The sequence below is a fragment of the Bos indicus genome, chromosome 13 (assembly GCF_029378745.1).
Source record: "Bos indicus isolate NIAB-ARS_2022 breed Sahiwal x Tharparkar chromosome 13, NIAB-ARS_B.indTharparkar_mat_pri_1.0, whole genome shotgun sequence".
In the NCBI taxonomy this organism is placed as follows: domain Eukaryota; kingdom Metazoa; phylum Chordata; class Mammalia; order Artiodactyla; family Bovidae; genus Bos; species Bos indicus.
This window is the reverse complement of record NC_091772.1, coordinates 65,720,517-65,746,470: the sequence shown is the minus strand read 5'-3', so window position 1 is coordinate 65,746,470 and position 25,954 is coordinate 65,720,517. Positions and strand designations below refer to the sequence as shown.

Sequence of the window (25,954 nt, the reverse complement as noted above, 5' to 3'; positions counted from 1 at the left end):
GGGGTACTGGGGGAACTGGGCGGGTGACAGGAGAGGATCTGGGATCACCTAACCTGCCCCCAGACCCTGGCCATTTGGGAATGAGGTCTCCAGTCAGAGAAGACTGGGGCTGACCCCGTGAGACTGTCCTCTGAGGGCCCTGGAGCCAGGACCAGGACACAGCGGCGGGGCCTGAGAGACCCCGAGGCCAACTCTCCATGGGACCGTTGGAATTGGAGGTCCACAGAGGCAGGAGAGGCTCCAGTAGGGTCTTGGCCCACCCACCCCCAGGCTGACCCCCGACCGTCTCTCCCCACCCCCAGGTGGCTGTATGAGGGCCTGAGCCGGGAGAAAGCTGAGGAACTGCTGCTGCTGCCTGGGAACCACGGAGGGGCCTTCCTCATCCGGGAGAGCCAGACCAGGAGAGGTGGGTAAGCTCAGTGCCACCCTGGGTCCGTCCCTGTTGTGCCAAGAGCCAGGTGTGATGTGACTCGGGGGTAGCGGTAGGAGCCCAGATGTGGAGGGCTGGAGACTGGCCTCAGAGTTGGGCGGCCTGACTAACTGACCACAGGCTGCGGCCTTGAGAACCCATCAACAACGGGGAAAGGGGAGTCCCCTGGTGGCTCCAAATGCAGGGGGCCTGGGGTTTGACCCCTGGTTGGGGAACTAGTTTCCACATGCCACAACTAGAGATCCCAAGTGCTGCATCTCGGACCCGGTACAGCCATATAAATAAATGAAAATATTTAAAAAAAAAAAAACTAGGCAATGACCTGCATTTCCAAAAATGGGTATGAATTGCCCACAGAAGGGATCCAGGCTCAGCCAACGCTTTGGCAACCAGGACTTACCATATAGTCATAGGAGAGTGCAGTCATTCCCTGCCTTGACCAGCAATGATTTCTCCTTCCCCAAGACACAATAGGATCCTGATCTCTTGGCAAAATGTTGACAAGTTGACAAGGTCTCTGTGCTTTGGGTCATTAGCCAGTTGGAGCCAGAGAACCCACCAAGAGTCAGCTCATGACCCTCCTCTCTTTGCTGTGCAGATGGGGAAACAGAAGCCCACAGAGGGATGGAGACCTCTCACACTGCACATCCAAATGGGGCCTCTCCCACCCCAGGTTCAGGGCCTTTGCAAACAAAACACGAAGTGAAGTCTGTCTCTGATGCCCTTGCTTACTCTCTGAACTGCAGCCAGGCGTCCCTTACAGCAGGGACAGAGAGGAACAGCGTTCATGTTTATGTTAGGCCCTTTAATTGCCTTCACACAGCCCTGTTGCAGGGGCAGGGGTTGTACTTCCAATGTTCCCATTTTACAGATGAGAAAACTGAGACTTTTAGAGAAGAGAAACGATTTGCCTAGGGAGACACAGATACTAAGTGCAGAGCTGGCATTCAAACCCAGCTGAGGTTCATCTTACTTCAGACCCCCAAGAGAGGCCCACCTATCATGATAATGGTGATTCATTGCAACCTCAGGGATGGACTGGGGAGAGGCTCTGTAGGATGGGCTTTCTGTGCTTCCCCTGAACTGAACTAACTTTGATGCATTGTCAGGGGCGTACTCAGTTCTCTACTCAAGTCTCCCTCCTGGGGCTCCTTCCAGCACATCTTTGCCTCTCCTTTCCTTTCTTCGGGAGCCCCCTCCCCACTCCACCTCTCCTCAGCCCCTTCTGCTGTTTCCCGAAAGTACCAGCATCACCCCCTCACACACACCAGTAGGCTGACCAGGGTCGGGGGCTGGCTCAAGTGCGGTAGCTACAAACAGGAAACCATAGCGGTGCTGTTGGGGGCAGGGGTGCTGCAGACCAGGCCCCAGTGAGCTTGAGAAGCCACAGGAAGTGCTCCAGTGCTCAGCTGCCCCACCCCCGCTCCTTCTCTGGCCTGGTTGAACCCCAAGAACATAGTGACCGGAACTTACTGCCACTCTGCCCCCTTTCTAAGAAGGTATATATACAGGAGGAACCAGTGGAGAAATAAAGGAGAAAGCAGATAAGAATCCATAGGGTCTTTTTTTTTTTCCTTCTGGTTTTATTGAGACATAACTGATATCCAGCACTGTATAAGTTTAAGGTGTAAAGGATCCGTAAGATCTCTAAGGAGCCACAAAACTGTTGGGATTAAGGTTAGATTTGACTCTAAGGTTTCCCACAGCAACACCAGAAGGGATTAGTACAGAAGGCAGCTCTCATCAAAAAAGAAAGAAAATTGCCAGTTCTACAGGAAAGGCAGCAGTTTCCCAATACTAATTTTTGATCTCTCATCTGGGGCTTCCTTTTGGAGAATGCGTGTCAAGAAAATGGGTCATGACCCATTTGTGGGTCAAGAAATCAGGTTAATTTGGTGGTTATAGACCAGTGGGTCTCAAACCTGGGTGGCCATCAGAATCACCTGGAGGGTTTATTAGACCAAAGACCTGGTCCAGGCAGTTCTGATTTGGTAAGTTGAGGCCTGAGAGTTTGCCTGTCCAACGAGTTCACAGTTGATGATTGCTGCTGCTAGTCTGGGGACCACACTTTAAGATCTAGACCTTAATGGGCTTCCCAGGTGGCTCGGTGGTAAAGAACCTGCCTGTAAATGCAGGAGGTGCAAGAGACGTAGGTTCAATCCCTGGATCAGGAAGATCCCCTGAAGTAGGAAACAGTAACCCACTCCAGTATTCTTGCCTGGAAAATCCCATGGACAGAGGAGCCTGGTGGGCTGCAGTCCAGGGGATCGCAGAGTCAGGATTGATCTAGACCTTGGCTATGTATTGGAATCATCTGGGGGAGATTTATAAAGTACTGATGCCTGCCCTCCACCCCTAGAGTTACTGATTTAATTGGTCAAGGGTGTGGCCTGGGCCCTGGAAGCTATAAAAGCCCCCCACCCCCAACCCTGGGTGATTCTGATGTGCAGCCAAGGTTGAGACCCATTAAGCTGGTGAATCTGGACTGCTGAGTGTTTAAAGTGAAATACAGCTGAAACATTAGGGTGCCTCACTGGGGTTGGGGAAAATACTACTTCATCAAACTTTTGTTTTCAGTCATTTTAACGGTGTCCTGGGTCACAATGTAAAATTTCGTATTGTGGTTTGTGGTCAAAAAAAAAGTTTGACACTAAAGCTGTAGGGGCCCAAGTGACGCCATAGGATGGTGGTTCTGAGACTCGAGTGTACAGGAATCATCAGGGAAACATCTTGCCAGTGTGTTCCTGGGCCCCACCACAGACCTGCCAAATAAGACTGTGGGGCACAGAGGTCAGAAATCTGCTTCCGTCACAAGCTCTCCGGCCGGTTCTCCTGTTCTTTTAAGTTTGGAAACAAAGTTCCAGTCTAGGGAACCCAAAATCAAGTAATGAGAGACAGTGTTTTTCATGTTTGCATAATGCATCTTGTCATCTATAATGGTAATTAACTGTCGACTGAGTGGGTGAGACCAGATTTTCTTTGGCCCAAGGTGTGGATGTACCTCTGGGAGGGAAATTCTACAGGGGCTTTGAGTCTGTGGATGGACCAAGGAGGAAGTCCTGGGGCACTGCGCTCCTAAGAATACAATTCGGGGCCTGGAGTCAGGAGGGGACGAGGCCCCTACATCTTCCTGAGAGTCCCTCTGGCGTACCTTGTGTTTTAGGGAACCATGGCAGGGTCTGAGTCAGGCTGAAAATCTTGGTCTGTGAAGGGGCTCGAAGGGCTTCTGGAGGTCCCAGGACTGTGCCAGAGGTCAGCGCCAGGACCAGGCCCCACGAGCACCACCCTCTTACCTTCCTACTGTCCTCCTGTGTGTTGATACTCTATTGAGCATAAGAGATTGATGAGCCGTACACACTTCCCCCCTGAGGGGCTCAACTCTGTGTGTTCTGTCAGCTGAGAAATGCTTAAAAGCATCTTCTCCGAGTCAGGCCTGCTAAATTGTGGTTCCTGCCCTCAGGCTCCAGACAGTTGAGGGGCCAAGGTGCAGCATCCTCCAGACTCTTAGCTTCTCAGAAGTCTCAGTGGAAGTTCAGAGCTTTTAGTCTAATCTCACACTACTGTGGACCCCTCCCCTCCTCCTGGCATCATCGTCAGAACACCTGGGAGAACATGTGCCTGGCCCCACAGGTCACTGCAGGCCAGCCTGTGACACTGGCGAAGCCTGCCTGAGCTTCCAGCAACCCCAGGACCTTGCCTTTTCCCCCGTGGGTCTCCCAGTGGCCCTGCACCAGCCGCAGCTCCCACAGCCTGGCTCCCAGCCCACTGCCTACCAAAATGCTCCATGAACAAACACTGCTTGTTCTTTCCATGCTGCATCCTTGCACACAAGCCTCCCTCGGCCTGGAGAGCCCCCTCCTCCGTTCTTCCTCTTGGCCAACGCCTACTCATCCTTCACAACCCACTGCAGTGTCGCGTCCCCGGGTTGTTTGCCACCTTTTGCTCTCAATTCCCATAGCCACCTGAAAAGACCTCTTTTGTAGCCGCAATACATTTATCTCTTAAAACGAAGTCAGGTCTAAGAGCAGGGGAACTAAACATAAGGATGAGGACCATAAAGGAAAATTCTGGCTGAGGCACGTGCCAGTGAGACATCCCTGGCACATGCCCCACAAAACGTGCCCCAGAGAACGAAGTTCTGATTACCTGTGTCCGGGGCTCACGCAGTGCCAGCTCCTGCTCAACAGATATTTACTGGATAAATGGATGAGTGAATGAGTGCATATATGTATGTTGAGGGGAGGAGAGAGGGTGAAGAACCAGGGTAGGGTAGACTTCCCCCTCACACCATGTGTGCTCAGCAGTTGGAGTACAAATGGTGGCAAGGACTCCTCGAGTCTGCTTTTAATCATGCCTGTGTCCAGTGTTCATCACTGAGATTCAGTAATTCATTCAGCAAATTCTGCATGGTGACTGGGTGCCAGCCGCTGTTGCAAGTAGTGGGGATTCAACAACAGAAAAAGCAAGATACCTGCCCACAGTTTAGTTGGCAGCGTGGATAGTGAACAAATAGTCATTATGCGTCTGATCATGGCAAGTGCCCTGGAGTAGGAAATGGCAACCCACTCCAGTGTTCTTGCCTGGAAAATTCCATGGACAAAGGAGCCTGGCGGGCTGCAGTCCATGGGTTTGCAGAGTCAGACTCGTCTGAACACACACAGCAGCCTGGCAAGTGCCACAGAGAAACTAAAGCGGTAATTAGGAGGAACCAAGTCAACAGGCGCGTCCTCTGCGGGAGGCAGGTGTGCACCGGGAGCAGATTCAAGGTCACCCAAAGTCAGGTCACACAAGGTGTTGCCAGGGTGAGGGCTTCCGATTTATTTTAAATGTGACAGGGTTCTAAGCAGGGGAGTGACATGATCTGATCCCTATACTGTGCAAAGAGAGGCTCTGGCAGGGGATGAGGTGAAAGTGGGAAGCCACAGTAAGAAGTGGTTGGTTTCCAGATTTGTTCTGAACGTAGCCAGTACATTCAGGTTTTTCTGTAGGGCTGGAAGGGAGATTAAGAGAGAATGGAAGCTCTGAGGGATGATGCTGGGATTCAGTTCAGTTCAGTCACTCAGTTGTGTCCAACTCTTTGCAACTCCATGAATCGCAGCATGCCAGGCCTCCCTGTCCATCACCAACTCCCGGAGTTCACTTAAACTCATGTCCATCGAGTCGGTGATGCCATCCAGCCATCTCATCCTCTGTCATGTCCTTCTCCTCATGCCCCCAATCCCTCCCAGCATTAGAGTCTTTTCCAATGAGTCAACTCTTCGCATGAGGTGGCCAAAGTACTGGAGTTTCAGCTTTAGCATCATTCCTTCCAAAGAACACCCAGGGCTGATCTCCTTTAGGATGGGCTGGTTGGATCTCCTTGCAGTCCAAGGGACTCTCAAGAGTCTTCTCCAACACCACAGTTCTGGGGTTAGGAGCTTAGTAATGGGTGAATCGTGTTGCTATTTTCTGAGATGGGAAGATGGTGGGCAAATAAATTAGAACCGTCCCTCGCGAGACTCACCGTTGGTTATATGATGGGTGGGGTAATGTTGAGGGAGAGCTGGGGCTTCTCCCAGGCAGAGAACAAGCTCTGGAGAGTTGTCCAAGTAGGAACTGAGTTGTAAAAGGAAGACTGGTGTTGACTCAGGTGGAAGAGTGTTCCATATAAAGGGAACAATGTGAGCAAAGAGGCAGAGAACGGATCAGGAGTACTGGATGCTTGCTATATGCCAAACCCTGCTGAATGTTTTATCTACTTTACCATCTGAATCCTTGTGGCAATCTCCTGAGACAGGGACAATTATGATCCCCCTTTATAGATGAAGAAACAAATCTGAGAGGTCAAATAATGTTTTAGAGACACAAGTAGGGTTATAGTATGCAGGGGTGTTATAGGGTGTGACTCTATGGGATATGAACCCAGACAGTCCAAGTTTAAAAGATATCCTAAAGCTGAGAGACAGCAGTAGATATTTGGGACTGGCTGCAGCGTGCAGTGAGATGGCCAGCAAGGTACCAGGCACACGGACCAGTCGCAGATGCCTTGGTAGGAGGCCTGTCCCCACATGGGGTTGACAGAGCGTATTATCTCTGAGTCTACCCGTCAGGTTCTCAGTGTGGCTGTCAGGACCCTTCCTGGTTCTGGTAACTGTGGTTACAGTGGCCAAGATGGGGTGGCTAGAGAACCAGGCCCCATAGAGGAACTTGGTCACTTAGTTCAGCTCACTGGTTGGCCTCCAGAGACTATTTTCAGATATGTAGCCCTTTCCCAACCAGAGTACTTTTTCAGGGTGACAACACAGCTCCAGAAGAGATATTTCTCTTTAAAAAAAAAAAAAACTTGTTACTTTTGGCTGCTCTGGGTCTTCATTGCTGCAAAGACTCTCTGTCGTTGTGGTGAGCAGGGGCCACTCTTTGCTGCAGTGCTCGGGCTTCTCATTGCAGTGGCTTCTCTCGTTGCAGAGCACAGGCTCTAGGTGAGCAGGCCTCGGTGGGTGCAGCGCACGGGCTCAGTAGTTGTGGTACATGGGCTTAGTTGTTCTGTGGCATGTGGAATCTTCCCTGACCAGGGATTGAACTGGTGTCCCCTGCATGGACTCTCAGGCAGGTGGACTCTCAGCCGCTGGACCACCAGGGAAGCCCCAGAAGAGATTCTTAAACATAAAAAGTCAAGGTGTCTCCAGAGTCAAGTAGAAGACAAAGAAAAGGAAGCAGGGACCCTACTCCATACTTCTCAAAGAATACTGACTTCGTAGCCTGAAGCCTTGCTAAATTCACTTATTAGTTCTAGTAGGTTTTTTGTAGGTTCCTTAGGATTTTCTACATATATGATCACACATTATCGATAAATAGTTTATTTTCCAACCCATAGACCTTTTGTTGTTTTTTCTTGTCTTGATTGCACTCGCTACGACCTCTAATATATAACAAGTAAAGTTGTAAGAGCATTCTTGCTCTGTTCTTAATCTTAGAAGGAAAAATTTAGTCTTTCCCATTAAGTATGATGTTACTTACAGATTTTTCACAGATCCTCTATGTCAGGTTACGAGGACGTACCCTTCTGTGATAGCAGTATAGTTCCCCAATAATGTCTAGGTCCAAATCCCTGAAACCAGTGACTGTGAATTACCTTACATTGCGAAAGAGAGTTTGTTGATGTGACTAAGGGTTTTGAGATGGGGAGATTATGCTGGATTATCCAGATGAGCCCAGTGAAATCACAAGGGTCTTTACAAGAGGGAGGCAAGAGGGTAAGAATAAAGATGGAATAAGGGGCCATGAACTAAGGAATGCAGGTGGCTTCTAGACACTGAAAAGGCAAAGGAAGGGGTTCTCCTCTAGAGGCTACAGAGGAAATACAGGCTTGCTGATACCTTGATTTTTGTTTAGTGAAACCCATTTCAGGATTTTGACCCCCAGCATTGTAAAATAATCCACTCTTGTTGTTTTAAACCTCTAAATATATGGTAACTTGTTACAGCAGCCATAGGAAACTATTACATCTTCTATTTGTAGTTTTATTTTTTAAAAATCATAATTGAACTGTGTCATATTATTTTTCTACATTTCTCCAGATGATCGTTCCCCGCCCCGCCCCATTTATTCTACTAATATAGTGAGTTAACACTGATGTTCAATTTTTAAATCAACTTGTATTCCTGGGATAAAGTCAATTTAGTCATATTGTGTTATCATTTTTATATATTTCTGGGTACAGTTTGCTAACAGTGTGTTAAAGATTTTTTTGTCTATATATATATGTGTGTGTGTGTATGTATGTGTGTGTATATATATATATATATAAGGGATATTGGTCTATAGTTTTCTTATAACGTTTTTAGCTGGTCTATATAGCAAGTTAATTGGTGATCTCATGAAATGGGTAGGAAAATGCTGCCTTCTATATTTTAAGAGAATTTGTGTAAAATTGAAATTATTTCTTCTTAAATGTTTGATAGGACTCACTAGTAAAGCCATCTGGGCCCAGAGTCATCTTTGCAGCAAGTTTTAAAATTATGAATTCAACTTCTGCAATAGATATAGGTCTATTCAAATTTTCTATTTCTTGCATCAGTGTTGGTAATTTGTGTCGTCTAAGGATTTGTCCATTTCACCCACGTTGTAGAATTTGTTGGCATAGTTGTTCATGCCCTTATCCTTTTAATGTGTGTAGGATCTCTTCTATGGTGATGTCCCCTCTTCCTGATGTTGGCAATGTATGTGTGTGGTTTTTTCCTTTTTTTCTTGATCAATCTAGCTCAAGGTTTATCAATTTTATCAATCTTTTCAAAGAATCAGCATTTGATTTTTCTCTGTTTTCTATTTTTTATTTCTGCTTTATTTCCTTCTACAAAAATTTATTTTTTCCAGCTTTTTAAGGTAGAAACTTTATTTTATGCCTTTTTCTTGAAATGTAAGGTTTAAAGCTACAAATGTACTTTCAAGTCCTGATTTAGCTGAGCTCACAAAATTTTCTTTGGTTAAAAATATTTTCTAGTTTTGCTTGTAATTTCCTCAATCTCTGGGTTATTTCCAAGTATCTGGGAATTTTCCACATATCTTTTTGTTATTAATTAATTTATAATTTAATTGTAGTCAGGAACTATACCTTTAATTATTTCAGTACTTTCAAATTTGTTTTTATGGCCCAGTCTACAGTCTGCCTTGAATATTCCATGTGCATTTGTTGGGTCCAATGTTGGCTAATTAAGCCAAATGGGCTGATTGCATTGTTCAACTATTCTATTTCCCTACTGATTTTCTATCCTATCAAGTACTGAGAGAGGAGTGTTGAAATCTCCAGTTATGATTATGGACATCTCTTTCTTCTGTTAATACTCTCGGCTTTGCTTCTGTATCTTTAATCTCTGTGATTGAGTGCATGCAAATGCAGGACATCCTCTTATCTCTGATAATATTGTTGGTCCTGAATTCTACTTTTCTGGTATTAATATAATCACTCCAGCCTTCCTATGATTAATGTTTGAATGATACATATTTTTCATCTTTTACTTTTAGCCTATGTTTTAAAAGTCAAAATGTGTTTCTCAAGTAGTTGTATTGGTTTTTAAATATATATTTATTTATTTGGCTACATGGGGTCTTAGTTGTGGCGTGTGGGATCTGGTTCTCTGACCAGGACTTGAACCCAGGCCCCTACATTAGGAGCTCAGAGTCTTAGCCTCTGGACCACCAGGGAAGTCCCAAGTAGTTGTATTTTTAAAATACAGTTTGAAAATCTCTGCCTTTTCATGGAGTATTTAGACCATTTCCTCAAAGTAAAAGCTTCCTAAAACCAAGCAGTGCCTGTGCTTTGGGAAATTCCCTCCTGCATACCGTTGGCATTCCACAGGGAAAGGTTAAGTGACAGGGCCACTGCCTCTTCTTCCAGGTTCTCTGTGCCAGTCTTCTCATCTGTAAAGTGGGGATAATTGTACCTACCTCATAGGGTGGTTAGAATTATATCCCATATAAAAGGTGCATAGTAAGCACTCAATAAATGAAAGCTACAGATAGCTTTAGATCCTTAGACAGTAATAATAGATTATTACCATTATACCACTAAAAAACCCTCTTCCTGTTTGGCTTTAAAAAAAATAATTTTATTTATCTATTTTTGACTGATCTGGGTCTTCTTTGCTGCACATGGGCTTTCTCTAGCTGTGGATGCTCTTCACTGCGGTGTGTGGGCTTGTCCTTGTGGTGGCTCCTCTTGTCGCAGAACACAGGCTCGAGGCACGCGGCTTCAGAAGCTGCAGCATGTGGCTCAGCAGCTGCAGCTCCTGGGCTGTAGAGCACAGGCTCAACAGTTGTGGCACACGGGCTTAGTTGCTCCTCGGCATGTGGGATCTTCCCGGATCAGGGGTCAAACTCATGTCTCCTGCAATGGCAGGGGGATTCTTTACCACTGAGCCACCAGGGGAGCCCCCCTTTCGCTTTGATGAAGTGTTGACTGAAGAAATGAATCCCACGTTATAGACAGCTCTCATATGTATCCTCATCTGCTGAAAATTACTATTCTAGGCCTGATTTTATATAGTTACAATTTTATATAGTCCTTTTTCCCTCTATTTTTTAACCATGGCCAGTTATCTGTTTTTTGTTGAAACCTATCATCTGTATACTTTAAACATTTGCATTTTCATTTTATATAAATTATCTCTCAATAAAGTTTATTTTAAAAACTAAAACAGAGCTCTCCGAGGGGCCGGAGCGCGGCGCAGCCATGCAGTACCCGCACCCCGGGCCGGCGACGGCGGCGGGCGCCGTGGGGGTGCCGCTGTACGCGCCCACGCCGCTGCTTTAAAAAAAATAAATAAATAAAAAATAAAAACTAAAACAGGCAACTCCTTGGTGGCCCAGTGGTTAGGATTCTGGGCTTTCACTGCTATGGCCAAGCTTCAGTCCCTGGTCTGGGAACTGATATCCCACAAGCCACATGGCATGGCCAAAACTACCAGTTCAGTTCAGTTCAGTCGCTCAGTCGTGTCCGACTCTTTGCGACCCCATGAATCGCAGCACGCCAGGCCTCCCTGTCCATCACCAACTCCCGGAGTTCACTTAAACTCATGTCCATCGAGTCGGTGATGCCATCCAGCCATCTCATCCTCTGTCATCCCCTTCTCCTCCTGCCCCCAATCCCTCCCAGCATCAGAGTCTTTTCCAATGAGTCAACTCTTCGCATGAGGTGGCCAAAGTATTGGAGTTTCAGCTTCAGCATCAGTCCTTCCAATGAACACCCAGGACTGATCTCCTTTAGGATGCACCACCCCACTAAAAAAAAAAAAACTGGAAAAATTCTGTCACGTGCATCAGTGTATATAACATTCATGTATGAAGCTCCAATACTTTGGCCACCTGATGCAAAGAGCCGCCTCATTGGAAAAGACCCTGATGTGGGGAAAGATTGAAAACAAAAGGAGAAGAGGGCAGCAGAGGACAGGATGGTTATATATCTACTCAGCGGACATGAATCACTGACTCAATGGACAGAATTTGAGCAAACTCCAGGAGATAGTGGAGGACACCAGACACTGGCATGCTACAGTCCATGGGGTCGCAAAGAGTCGGACACGACTTAATGACTGAACAACAGCAATAGGTTAAAGACTAATAAAAGCAACACCCATGTGCCCACCTATCAGCGTAGGTGGGCAACTGTGCATCATTACCTTTGAAGCCCCCTGCCTGCTTCACTGTTGATCAGTTTCTTTTTTTCCTAGCTTTGCCACACATGCAATATAGTCAATATAGTCTTGGCTGCCTCTGAACTTTATATAAATAGAATCATACTGAATGTATGCTTCTGTGACTTGCTGTTTCTGCTCATTATTTTCAACATTTACCTATGCTTGTGTGCATGGTGGTTATTAACTTTTACTACAGAATAGTGGGGCTTCCCTGGTGACTCAGATTGCAAAGAATCTGCCTGCAACACAGGAGACCTGGGTTTGACCCCAGCACCAGGAAGATCCCCTGGAAAAGGAAATGGCAACCCCACTTCAGTATTCTTGCCTGGAAAATTCCATGGACACACAAGCCTGGAGGCCAATAGTCCATGGGGTCACAGAGAGTCGGACACTACTGAGCGACTAACACTGTCACTGAATAGTGTTACTTTCTAGAATCTACCATTCTCTTGAGTGCATATGGGCTGTTTGCAGTCTGGGGCTTTTCTGAACAGTGCTGCTCTGAATATTTTTGGTTTTGTATTGGCAAGGGATCATGCTGGGATGAACCACTGGGTTGTGAGGTATGGGCACGTTCAACTCGACTAGTTAATGCCAGCTGTTTCCAAAGTAGCTTATACTGACTTACCTTTTTACCAGCAGGCTAAGAATTCCTTTTTCTCTGCATCCTTGCTGACATCTACTGATCACATTGTAAAACACTTCCGTCCACTTGGGTCTTTATAAGAACAGCCAACACTTAATGCTCACTTCAACTGTGGCAGGCCCTGTTCTGAGCACTCTGTGTGCATGATCTCATTTCATCCTCACAAGACCCTAGCTGTTACGAATGCGTTGTCATTTGTGAACAAGAGAGCACGTCTTTGTCTTTCCCCTCTGCCTCCCCTTCTGTCTGAGCCTGGTGGCCACTCTCTGCGGCCATTTCACACGTTCCTTCTCCCATCCTAGGCAGGGCTGGGTCCCAGCACGGCCTTAGTCCCACCCAGAGCCTTTCCTCCTCAGGCTGTTACTCCCTGTCGGTCCGCCTCAGCCGCCCTGCCTCCTGGGACCGGATCAAACACTACAGAATCCAGCGCCTGGACAACGGCTGGCTGTACATCTCACCGCGCCTCACCTTCCCCTCACTCCTGGCCCTGGTGGACCACTACTCTGGTACGGCCGGCCTCCGCCTCATACGAGAGTAGATGGGGATTTGGGCTTTGGGGGCAGTCAGTCATCTCTCGGACAATTTACCTGCTGGAGAGTATCCAGACAGAAGAGGGACCGCCCCTTTCTCCACGCCAGTCCCTGTGCCAAGAAACGCAGCCTGGGAGCCCCGGCTTCATCTCACACCAGCAGAGCCACTCAGATGTCCTGTGGGTGTGTAGGCCAGTACCTCACTGACCACTGTGGTTCTGAGTCAAGGTCCCCCACGGCTGGCACAGTTCTCTCCGCAGGAATTAGGCCCACAGCTGTTGTTACTGTGGAATTTAGTCAATTCTCAGCATCTTCTGGTGCCTATCCTGTAACAGCACAGTGTCAGAGGCAGAGAGGAAAGACCACTGCTGAGAAAACTGATCAGGGGCTTTCTGGACAGCTGTTCCAGGCAGCAGATACTGACCGAACAAGTGGAGACTGATCATCCCTTAGCTTTCTTCTTTCCAAAGCACTTTCCTAATCAGAAAACTGGGGCTCAGAGAGGTCCCTCAACTTACCCAAAGTCACACAGTAAATTAAGTCTCCCTGGTTAGCCCAGAATCTTTGACTGCATCTCGGCTTCCTGATGAACAGTCTGGGGCTCCCCTCCCACTAGCCAAGTGTGGAAGGCTGTCAGGGTGCGGGTGGTTGGTTGGCGAGGGAAACGGGGCTGGAGTCGGCCAGGTCAAAGGTCTAGGTCTCTTCCTCAGAGCTGGCGGATGACATCTGCTGCCTCCTCAAGGAGCCCTGTGCCCTGCGGAGGGCTGGCCCACTCCCTGGCAAGGCCATACCCCCACCTGTGACTGTGCAGGCGACACCACTCAACTGGAAAGAGCTGGACAGGTGAGGGGCTCCTGGAAGGGGAAGCGGAACAGAGTTAGAAGGACCCGCCCCTGGGAACCTGGACTGGGGGCGTCACCTTCAGGGACACCTGGGAGCCACCGAGCATCATCTGAACTCAGAGGCCAGCCCAGGCTCAGCCGGTCTGCTGGGGGGACCAGCAGGGATGCCAAAGCGGGCATGGATACTAGGCATGCCTGGACACCAAGGTGGAGGGACAGACAAGATGGGATACAAAAGAGTACCAGGCCTGAGTGAGGTCAAGCAGGGGTCTGATCTGACAGGGAACAGGAAACCAGGGGGTTTTCAGCAGGTTCTGAGAGCAGGGACTGGGTGGCAGGGGCGGGGAGGAAGCGGAGGCTCCCGACCCAGCTCTGTCCCTTCTCCACAGCTCCCTCCTGTTCTCTGAAGCATCTGCTGCAGGGGAGGAGTCCCTCCTCAGTGAGGGGCTCCGGGAGGCCCTGAACTCCTACATCAGCCTGACTGATGACACCTCCTTGGACGATGCCAAGGCCGAAAGCAGACGGCGAAAGGGTAACCAAGGCTGCGGCACCTAGAGCCCCATCTCAGCTCAGCCTGAGCAAGCACCCCAAACGCAAGGCGGCACGAAGGGGAAGGGAGGGCTGGGGTACAGAGGCACATCCAGGGGCCCAGCAGTATCCTCTGTTCCTTCCCCTCTTAGCCCTAAGAAATCACTTAACCTCCTCTCAGCTTGATGACTTGGCCTACAACCTCTAGTTCGAAGTCTGGAGCAGTTAAAAACAGGGCCAGGACTCCAAAAAGAGACCAGATGTCCTCTGGGGTCTGACCCAGTCAATTCCTGAGTTTGGGATTTCCAGTGTCATCTCCTGCCTGTTGAGAGTCATTTTCCATCCCACAACTCCTCCCACAAGATAGAAAACCACCACCAGCATCAAGGTGGAAAAAGTAACCATTTAAAGAAAACTGACCAGTCTCACTCAGAATGCTACCACACCTCTGAAGGTAGGACTGTGGCCTGGAAGGAACAGGAAAGCAGAGGGAATAGGTGGCTTAAACAGCAGCAGAACCTGGGCTGGCCAGCTCCCACCTGACCGCCAAGCCAAGAGCAAGACCCCTGACAGTCCAGGTCCTCCACATCCCGGTTAAGCCCCTTCTTGGGACAGTCCTAGCTCTCAGGTCTGTTTCATTGTGTGGCTCATCCTTTGAACCTGACTACGCTTTTCTGGCTACAGCAGCCTCGCCACCTTGTGGCCAAATGCAAAACGACACCATCTGAGCCCAGCACACTGTGGTGAGGTTATAGGCACATTCTCTGGGCAGGGGCATCAGAGGGCGGGGAGCCCTCTCTCCACAAAGTCAAGGCCACCGCCTGTACCAACTCCAGTCCTCCATTTCCCTGCTGCCCATGAAAGGAAAGGGGCCTGGCTGCAGCTGCTAAGTGAGCAGAGAGAAGAGGGAAGAAGGAAGGGGAGGGAAGGCCACTGCCTCTATTGCCCTGCTGGGTTCTGAAGCTAGAGTGGAGGTGGGAAAGGCTTTACCAGTATCATCAACAGGGTCTCAATTAAAGATCTGATTTATTCAAGTATCTGAAACATTCTACAATGAAAATCGTTATCAGATGCTGCTTGTACTGTTCTATGGACCATGCACATACTGCCATACTGTTTTCAGAAGACTTGATATGCCCATGATTGGTAGTTTAAAAACTGTACACCTGATGGAGAAGGAAGACAATTTAATGTTTCATCCAGATCCAGAGGTGCAGCAAATTAAAGGACAGCTCCAATTGGCAAACAGGTATCTCATGATGGTCTCCAAGAAGAAACGGTTGGCGATGGACAGTTCAAAAGTGCTTCTCCAAAAGGTGGATGGTTCTTTAAAAAGTTTCAGGTCGCAACCCTTGCAGAAGACACTGACGCCCAATACACTGATTCTCGGTCCAGGAAACACGGGTCTTCCAGGTTCCACGTGGCTGGGGAGCCCCCACCAATCGTGCTTCTGTGCTGTGACTAAGAGGGTCCTCTGGACCGGGCAGGGAGCAGGTGGGGCCAGGCGCCGTCAGTCATAGTGGACGGCAGTGTAGAAGATGATCCAGATGACCTAGACAGCAAAGAAGCGGTGTTTACAGGTCCCTTCACCGAGAGGGTCAACACGGGCTCCTACTCCACCAAACAGAAGTGTCCTAACAAAGTGCGCACAGTGGACTTCCCGGGGGCTAGCCAATGCGCGAGCTGCTTGGGGGCTTATATAATTTCACTGAAAACAAGATGTCTCCAGTAGAACCCAGGACCACCTTGCTGTACTCCCAAAGGACCCTGGACAAGTCTCTCCTCCTGTCATCAGTGCGAGGGCTTAGAGTTACAGATGTGGAAATGATGGAGATGAAGTCAACTGTACTGCTAGTAAGCGTTAGAATTAGCAACACGTCAAAGCAGAACTCATGTCATACCCTGTCAGCTTCATACCAGAGCAGAGGTTCTCAAACCTGACTGTCCTTGGCAATCTTCTGGGATCTTAAAAACATACAGAGATGCCCAGGTGCCACCTCCCAGAGATTCTGATTTCATTGGTCTGGGCTAGGGTCTGTAACTTTTAAAATATAACTTTGAGATGTAATTCATTGTTCATAAAGTTTACCTCTTTAAAGTATATACAATTCAGAGGTTATTCATATATTCGGAGTTGTGAAAACATTTTAGAGGATTTTCGTTACCCTGGAAACAACACCTCTTCCCGTTATCAGTTACTTTCCATTTCCCTTCCCACCCCTGTCCTAACAACCACTAATCTACTTTTTATCCATATGGGTTTGCCTCTTTTGAACATTTCACATAAACAGAATCACAACATGTGGCCTTTTGTGTCTGCATTTTTTTCACCTAGCACCATGTTTTCAAGGCCCATCCATGTTGGAGCCTGTACCAGTATTTCAGTCATCTTTATGGCCGAGTATTTTATCCAGCCATTTGTCAGGTGACGGCAAATGCAAAAAATTTTCATTTGGGGGCTATTATGAGTATATGTGTTAAATGTTTCCCAGTTTTCAATATGCAACCAGAGTTGAGAATTGGATGCAGACGTTGACAATGAGCCCTGCATTCACTCACCACAGGGAGACTGCACAGTGCATCACCCCACATCTTATTAACTCAAGAAAGGCCCTCCAGCCTCAGGAGTCTTGAAGAAACAGTACGCAAATCACACGATGTAACTATCAAAGGGCTCCCCTTGAATAACTGAGAGCTCTAGGAAATGCCAGACCTTGCTGTGACATCCTCAGTGACACATACCATGAACAAGGCAAACGACGTCATGAACCCTTCTTTCGTGAGCTCCCACGTGCCGCCGTATTCCTCCTCGTCTATCTGCAGGTAGTTGCTGAAGTAGACGTACAGGACGCCCGCGTTGATCAGGCAGAACCTGGAGCAAGGGAGGCAAGCACCGAGCATGAGCGGCAGGTGTGGAGGACCCCGAACTCCCACCGGCGCGGTCCAGCTCTGTCAGGGCTGGCAGCTGCAGTTAACCGTGTCGTGGGGGCGAATGAAATGATCCATGAAAACATACCCAGGTCCTCAGTGGAGCTGCCCACTTGGTTGTGTTAGAGAAAAAAAAAAACACCTCTTTTTAGTTGATCAGCAAGCATATGTAAGTTCTCCTAGCCCCCTTGAAGTAAGACAGAAGGCTGATGAATAATCCCAAATAGGACCAGTTCCCGATGGCTCCAGGTAGTTCCAGCTCGGGAAGGGGGGTGGCCATGGAAAAGACCCATGTGAAGCTGCTGCTTCAAGGCCTAGTCGGGCACGCAAGGGCATGGTAAGGCAGCCCCTGCATAATTCCCAATGGGAGGCAATTTCTGAGTGTTCACTGGCAGCTACTGCACTTAATGCAGAGATGAACATGGCAGTGCCAGCCGTTAGCTCACCATCTATGAGGGGGGCAAAAACAACAGTCAGAGTGGATTGAAACCAGAGGGTTCAGCAAGGTCTCTGACCCCCATCACATATGATTTAACTGGTGCAGGAATCAGAATACTGAGAAGAGTAACAGTACTATGCTCTACTGATCTCTTGGTACTGCAGCTGCGTAAAAGTAATATTCATAAAGTGACCAAAACTTCCTTTATGATCTTTCCTCTTATAGCACCTAATCTTACGGGGGACTATATGCCTTAGGCCACACCCCTCTGAAGGCTGCAGTGGAAAATGCAAAGAGAACAGGTTCCTCCTGCTCTGCGGATGAGGATGAAGTGTGAGGTGCTGCAGGGCATGGTAGGGCAGTGTGAAGATAGGAGTGTTAATTCCTTGTGCAAGGTGGGGAGGGGGTGTGCTATAGACCTGAGGCTGTCTGAGCAAGGTGAGGTTGAGGCAGGGTGTGAGTAGTCACTGTGGGCTTTCTCAGGCTGGAAAGAACAGGAGTTGGGAGACTGGTTTAGACCTGTTTCAGGATATCAGTTCAAATAAAGTTTGAGGACAGGGACTGAGAAAATAGCTGAATGGGGAGGCGAGAAGCCCCGAAGGCTTCGCGCCTAAGTGCTTGGGATAAACATGGGTCCAGCAACAGAAGCAGGGAGTCAGGAAGAACAGATGGTTTTTCTTGGATACCACGCAAACTACAGTCCTTGGCTTCGCTATGTCATGGCCACATCTTTATCTGCCACTAGAAATCTGGGGACCCAGCCAATCTGGCCACATCCCTCTGACAGCAGTTTCATTTTGGACAGGCTGAGTTAGTGGCTCTAGACAGAGCCTACTAATGGGACTTAGAAATGTCAGTGGGGCTCAGCTACTAAGCTCATTTAGAGTCTCCTACTGTAAAAGTGGTTGCTTAATGAGATGAAAAAGGGAAATACAAGTGAAAGAGACAAAGGCTGACGGGGAGAGAGAAAATGGCTGACACTGGGCCTGCCTGCCAAGGCACTTTCACTAAGTAGAAAGTGAAGTCATAGAAACACAGCATTTAAATGTCTGGTGGTCAAGGGGAAGGGGTCAGGAGAGGACTGGAAGTCTCCACACTGAGATTTAAGGATGGGCATCAATTCTATATTGTAAACAGGAGAGAACCACACAGCAAATGTATGGGCAAAGAGACAAGCATGCTGGATTGGGGCGGCGGGCGCCGGCTGTGTGTGTGTGTTAGTTGCTCAGTTGTGTCCGACTCTTTGCGACACCATGGACTGTAGCCTACCAGGCTGCTCTGTCCATGGGAGTCTTCAGGTAAGAATATTGGACTGAGTTACCATTTCCCTCTCCAGGGGATCTTCCCGATCCAGGGATCGAACTCGCATCTCCTGCACTGGCAGGCGGGTTCTTTACCACTGAGCCACCAGGGAACCCTGACTAGCGTGAGTCTTTGCTATATTATTCCCAGATTGGGTGACTTCAGAGAAGTCCCTCAGGGCGCCTATAAGACGAGACAGGTGCAGGGGTTCAAACCACTGTTACCCTCTCCTAGAAAAGTGATCTGGGGAAGACAGGAGACTACTCTTTTTTGGCTCTTAGATTGCCTTCTGCCATCTCTGGCCATTTTCCTGGTATCTGCCTTTTTTTTCTCATAGTAAGCTCAAATGGGGCGACCAACATTCTAAAAATGTGGTGTGTATCTTCATACCATTTCCACCCTGAGAAGACCTCTATGAACCCCAAGTCCTGCCTGCATCTCATCATCCTCAATGAGTCCTCATCAAATGTCCACTCTGTCAAGAGTGAGTTGGAGGATAAAGCCTATGGTTTCCTTGGACAAACAGTTTGCTCAGCATCATAAATCAAAAACCCTCTTTAGCTGGGAGAGAGGACTGTACATTCCTTTTCGGTTACCTTCTGAGAAAACAGCCAACTCAAATGAGTTTGAAATGATTTCACACTTTTCACCCCAGAGTAAGGAAATAAGACATGTGATCACAACTAACACATCTACGTGATTTTCCAATGTTGAGGACTGACCGTTTGTATTCCCTGTGTGAAAAGAGAAAAGGCCAGAGGTTTGCCTGTCCATTTCTACCATAACTTGCCCACAAACTCCCATCTTAAGACAATTCCCATGAATCTTTTTAAATCAACCTGGTGGGCATGCAGTGACTTCTTAACAAGTAGAGCGATGACCAGGGGCTGCTGTCAAATGCTGCCACTGGCCACAGGTGCACAATAAAGGAAGAAGGACCCAATCTCCTACTCTTTCACTGCCTTTAAAATGTAGGGACCTGGGGCTTCCATGGCAGTCCAGGGGTTAAGTGCTTCCACTGCAGGGGACACGAGTTCGATCCCTGGTCTGGGAACTAAGATTCTGCATGCCATGTGGCAAGGCCAAAAAAAAAGCAGAAACCCAAATCAACTTCTGCCAAAGCCAAGATTCAGGACATCCAGCACAGTGCACAGGGGAGGGATCATCAGGTACAGGAGCTCTTCCACCTCCCAAACTTGCCTAGACAACAAAGGGCATGTCAGAACTAGATGCCTGTTATCAACAGGCAATATAGCAACCGCTTGCATGAGGTCACTAGGGACCCATGAATGAATAAACTAACCAGATCTTCGTAAAGGTAACATGCCTGACCAAGATATCCCCAGGCCTGCTGAACTGAGGAGTGCTGCATCAGACCCAGGAGGGCCATCATGGGGCCAGTTTTTTGCTTTAGTTATTACACACAAATACACACACAGAAACCTAAAAATACAAAAAAAAACCAAGACTTACCCTGCTATTCCCAAGAAACCTCGCAATGGTAACACTCCCCAAATGACACCTAGGACCACAGCAATGATCTGTCGGAACCAGTAGATCACATCTAGAAATTCATCCTATAGAAAAAAGAGAGAATGTATGCATTATCTGGAGGGGGTACCACAAGAGAACCTTTTGTAACAGGTGAGAAACAGAAAATATTTCTGCTAAACTCATCTTCCAGAGAAATTTCCCCCCAAAGCAATGGTATTTGGTTCTCCAATCTCTACATCTTCTTCTTATATTAAATTGTGGGTTAAAAAAATGATATATATTTACTTATCTTGGGACTTCCCTGGTGGCTCAGACAGTAAAGAATCTGCCCGTAATACAGGAGGCACAAGAGACGTGGGTTTGATCCCTGGGTCGGGAAGATCCCCTGGAGAAGGAAATGGCAACCCACTCCAGTATTCTTGTCTGGGAAGTCCCATGGATAGAGGAGCCTGGTGGGCTCCAGTCCATGAGGTCACAGAGTCAGAGAGTCTCTTGTAACAGGTGAGGAACAAGTTTAGCAGAAAAGCTTTCTGCTAAACTCATCTTCCAGAGAAAATTTCCCCCAAGACAATGGTATTTGGTTCTCGAATTCTTCTTGTACTAAATTGTGGTTTAAAAAAAGATGATATATTTACTTAAGTGATGGCTTCCAGGGTGTTGTGCTCTAGATAAGAATTTTAGAAAAATCATTTACTTTTTTTCCCCCAGAAGCTACAAAAATGAAATCGCTGTGACAGTAACTGAGCTACTGGCCAGTTACCTGACCTGGGGATACCTGGACAGACTAGCCACAGGCGGAAGGGCTGACTGTGATCAATTCACTACCACTTCCCCACACAAGGAATTCTGAGTAAGTCACAAAGGAGAGGTTGAATTAGAAACAAAAGTGAAGAAGGTGCCAGCACATCTAATTTTCATACAAGAACATGGAAGATTCAGGTTTCCGACCTTCCCTGGACTGCAGAAACCAGCCCTTACACAAAGAAAGAAGACATGACACAGCAAATCAGAAAGGTTTTACAACAGCTGGGCAGGACAAGGGCGCTTTCAGGAAGTACCTCCCATTCACCCCCGCCCTCTTACAGGAACCCCAGGAAAACCTATTTCATCATTCCAAAAAAAAAAAAAAAAAAGGGAAAGATTGCAGGTATAACAATCTTTTCAGGCCAACTGGAATCAAGCTATTTGCAATAGTTCCTTGCCCACCATGGAGCAGAGGTGGGAAAGTGCTCACACTCAGATCTTCTGAATGCATGTGACCAGTAAGGACATCTTGAAGTTCCCCAGCCATTCCTCACACACATTTGGTGGTGTCTCCTCGACCTCTACTCCTCACCACACGCATGCACTAACGCTCACCCATGAAAGGTGGTTTCAGTCTCCCCTCTTAACTCTCACCCTTATTAGGGTATTCAGTTTTCTCATTCGACAGGAAAGCAATGGCAGCTCACCTTTAGTGAGCCTCACTATGTGCTAAGCACTTTAACGCAGCAGGTACCCCACTTCAGAGTTTTTCTGAGACTCAAGTGAGATGATACACAGAGAGAACCGGACACATAGTAAGTATTCAATAGAAGTCTGCTCTAGTTACTGCTCCTGCCAACGACGCTGGTACAACATCAGTCACTTACTCAAGATCCTGCTGGCACTAAAAGGCGGAGATGGAATCGAACTCAGCTCAGCCTTGCCGTTCAGGCACGCGACCTGCCTGCGGGGACATCTCCTCCGCCCTTCCTTGCGGCTTCCCGAGTGACCTAGGCGATTTCACCCTTCGACCACCCTGTGATGAGCCCCGAGCCTGACAGCTGGGCCCGCGCAGTTCGCCCCGCCACCCTTGGGCCACCCGTCCCGCCACCCAGAACACTCGGCCGGGCCCGGACCGAGGCAGGGGTAGGGGCCAGGATCGGGCCTGTCCTTTCGTCCCCGAGTCCCAGCTGGCTCCTCGAACGTGCGCCCCCGCTAGTCCCCACCGCACCTTGTCTTCCCAGGCCGCGTCGCTCCGCAGCACCTTGCTCCAGACAGAGACTTTGAGGGCCCCGTTGGCCAGCTGCAGCTGAGACGGCTCCTCCTTCCGCCGCCCGCCGCTCATCCTCCCGTCGCGCCGCCCGGGCCGGGCCTGGGGCGCGCGGGCCGATCTAAAAGGGGTCGGGGTCTGGGGTCGCGGGTCACGGAGCGCGGGTCGGCGGTGGCGGCGACAGCGACAGGCTCAGCGGATCGTTTCAGCGGCGCCCCTCCGGCAGCCTGCACTTGGCCAAACACCCGGGCTCTGTTGGCTCGGCAGAGACCAGGCGCGCGGAAGGCGGAGCCACGCAGCGCCGCGCGTCCTCCTCCCGCCGACGTGCACACGCAGCCAATCCACGGCCGCGCAGCTGTCCGAGCGCAAGAACAGACGCCGCTTCGGCGCAAGCGCACTATGCGCGGGGACGTGACGGCAAGCTTCCGCTGACCCCGCAGTAAGGTGAGAGGGAAGGGACAATCTTGGTAACGAAGACGCCATGAGCGCGAGGAGGCTCGGTGGAAGCATAAAAACGATGTCACCGAGGAAAGCGAGGTTAAACAGGAGCTTCATCCAATCCGCCACAGCATGTCCCTCGAGCAGCGGGGCAGAACACGGCCCTGCCTTACCCGAGGCGTCCTTTGGAGCCCAAGCCTTGCTGCCCGGGGGCCCCAAGTTGCCCCTCAGGTTTTAGCCCTTGCTTCTTTTCCCCTAACCTTGCAAGTCCCTTAGGACCTTGTTCAGAAAGTTCATTGTTTTGTGTAGTAGTAACTTTAATGTCTCTTCATGCCTAGCGGCCTCTTTTGACAGATGTGAGCCCTGAGATCCAAAGAGGGGAAATGATTTTTTAAGGCTTTCGAGCGTGTTGGAACCAGCTGAGGACTCCTTAGGGGAGAAAGGTGGCATCAGAATATCTGAGCATTCTTCCAGCGAGCGTGTCCTTGCTACGCGCTTGGTTAGTAGTTCACAAGTGTGGTTCTGGACCAGCAGCAGGTGCATTACCTGGGAATTCGATTAGATTCACATTCTCAGATCCCACTCAGACCCATTGAATCAGAAAGTCTGGGGCGGGGCCCATAATCAGAGTTTCAGCCAGCCCGCCAGGTGGTGCCCTGCGCACAGTGTACAAAGTAACAGGCACATGGGTCCTGTGTGGTGGGTTTATAGAGCCAAAGTAACTTGCTCTGAATCACTCAGCTAGTATCTGGGTCTGTCTGATTTCAAAGTCTGCACCCTGGGGAGTTTCCTGCAGGTCCAGTGGTTAGAACTCGATATGCTTTCTCTCCCCTGGAATCTGGTTCAATCCCTGGTACCTGAACAAAGACCCCGCAAACTAGAGGGGCACCAAAGATGATACACACTTCACCAGACATTACTTTGTCCACACCCGGTGGCATGGCCATATACCTGACATGGGTGTACACCTTTCGTCCTCACTTTCACATTATGAGCCCTCCCTCCTCTGAACCATCTCCCCTATGCAAACCTAGAGTAAAGCCTAACCAGCTCACTCCAGTTTGGACATGCATCACTGATATAAAACCTATTTTACAGACTCCCTGATGGCATGCAGTGCTGGAGATAGATCATTCTATCACAGACTGTTGGAAGAATACCTGGCCTGGAGTCAGAGACAGAAAAAGTAAGTTTTTAGCCTGCTGGGTCTAGTGGCAGAGGATTGTAATGGGGAATCTGATCTGGGCTGTTAGGGAACTGAACTCGGAGGGAAGAGTAGGAGTTAAGATGAGGAAGAGGGAGGGGAAAGGAGGAGAGTATTCCAGGAGATGAAACCACGTCTGCTATTGGTGAGGAATAAATCCACAAGTTAGGGAGGGAAGGGGAGGCTCGTGCTGAATAAGCTTCTTCCAGTTTTATTGAAAAATGATGTGCGTCACTGTGTAAGTTTAAGGTCCACGGCATGATGGTTTGACTTACGTATATTTTGAGATGTTTACCAGAGTAGGATTGGCTAACACCCACCTTCTGAGATAGACACAATAAAGAGAAAAGAAAGACGAATATGAAAAAGGAAAAATAAAGTCTCCTGTGATGAGAACTCTTAGGATTTACTCTTTTTTTAATTTTAAAAATTACGTATTCATCTTTGGCTGCACTGGGTCTCCGCTGCTGAGCTCGGGCTTTCTCTAATTGCAGCAAGCGGGAGCAACTCTAGTTGTAGTGCGTGGGCTTCTTACTGAGGTGGCTTCTCTTGTGCCACCGCGTGGGCTCTGGGGCCACGTGGGCTCAGCACTTGTGGCACATGGGCGTAGTTGCCAGGCAGGTAGAATATTCCTGGAGCAGGGACTGAACCTGCTTCCCCTGCATTGGCAGATGGATTTGTAACCACTGGCCCAGCAGAAAAGTCCAGAATTTCACCATTTTTCAACGTGTAGCTCTGTGACCCGGTGCAGTGCATTTGCTGGTGGTCGCACCCATTTTCAGAACACTTTGATCCTAAAAAACTGAAACTCGGTGCTCATTAAACTATTAACTCCCCACTCTCCCTTCCCCTCAACATCTGGCAATTACCATTCTGCTTTCTTCTCTGAATTTGACTGAGTTCCTCGTTAAGAGTGTAATGGCAGCATTTGTCTTTGCCTTGTTTCACTTTGCAGCACGTCTTCCAGGTTCATCTGTGTCATAGCATGTCACATTTCCTTCTTTTGTAAGGTTGAATAATAACTTTCTTAAATGTCCACAGTGTTCTGTTTATCCATTTATCTATTGAGGGATCCTTGGGCTGCTTCCACCTTTTTGCTATGGTGAATACTACTACAATGAATAAGTGTACAAAGCATCTGTTCAAGTCTCTTCTTTCAATTCTTCTGGGTATATACTCAGAGTGGAATTGCTGAATCATATCATACTGCCTTTAATTTTTTGAATTATTGCCATACTATTTTCCATTCCCACCAAGAATACACAAGAGTTCCAATTTCTCTACATTCTCATCAACACTTGTTTTTTTTTTAAACAGTCAACCTAATGAGTGTAAAGTGGCACGCATCGTGTTTTGATTTGCATTTCTCTAATGATTAGTGATGTCAAGCATCTTTTCACTTGCTTGCTGACCATCTGTTTCTCTCTTTTGGAGAAATGTCCATTCCAAAACTTTGCCTATTTTTGAGTCTAGTCTTTTGGGTTTTTGTTGTTGAGTTGTAGAGGTTTTATGTATAGACTAGATATTAATCCCTTATATGTAATTTGCAAATACCTCCTCCCATTCTGTAAGTTTCCTTTTTACTTTGTTGGTCATGTCCTTTTTGGGGGGAGTGGGGCAGATTATGTGTTCATAAGAATATATAATCAAAACCTTTGTCAAGTGCTAAGTACCAGGTCAATAAAACTTTTATTGTAAAGTTTGCACTATGTCATCAGGGAAATAAAACAAGAAGTGTCCTTCAATAAACAAAAGTTTTAAATTTTAATAAAGTGCAGTTTGTCTAATTTTTTGATTGTTGTTGCCTGTGCCTTTGGTGTTACAGTCAAGAAATCACTGTCAGTCCTATGTCATCGAGTTTTTTCATGTTCTGTTTTATAGTTTTAGCTCTTACGTTTAGGTCTTTGGTCTGAGTTAATTTTTAGTGTTAGGTAAAGGTCCACCTTTATTCTTTTACATGTGGATATCCAGTTTTCCCAGCACCATTT

The 25,954-nt window shown here is 48.1% G+C and overlaps 2 protein-coding genes across 4 annotated transcripts in view; one reads left to right on the top strand and one right to left on the bottom strand.

Annotated features, from left to right (window-relative positions):
• Positions 1–16,452, top strand: part of SLA2 (Src like adaptor 2) — a 29,313-nt gene extending 12,861 nt beyond the window's left edge. The window contains exons 5-8 of one of the 3 annotated variants that reach the window (XM_019972367.2): positions 303–406; positions 12,604–12,753; positions 13,488–13,620; positions 14,009–16,452. In XM_019972367.2, the coding sequence (XP_019827926.1) occupies positions 303–406; positions 12,604–12,753; positions 13,488–13,620; positions 14,009–14,174 (553 nt within the window). In that variant the 3' untranslated portion in view covers positions 14,175–16,452. Of the gene's footprint in view, positions 1–302; positions 407–1,028; positions 2,248–12,549; positions 12,754–13,487; positions 13,621–14,008 lie in introns of those variants that run through there. The other 2 variants (XM_070801626.1, XM_070801627.1) reach the window with 2 other exon arrangements.
• Positions 15,155–22,587, bottom strand: RAB5IF (RAB5 interacting factor). Its single transcript, XM_019972370.2, has 4 exons — positions 22,286–22,587; positions 20,290–20,393; positions 16,890–17,019; positions 15,155–15,699 (listed from the first exon to the last, which is right to left on the bottom strand). The coding sequence occupies exons 1-4, from the start codon at positions 22,397–22,399 to the stop codon at positions 15,658–15,660; spliced, it is 390 nt and encodes a 129-aa protein (XP_019827929.1). The 5' UTR covers positions 22,400–22,587; the 3' UTR covers positions 15,155–15,657.
• Positions 22,588–25,954: the final 3,367 nt, after the last annotated feature.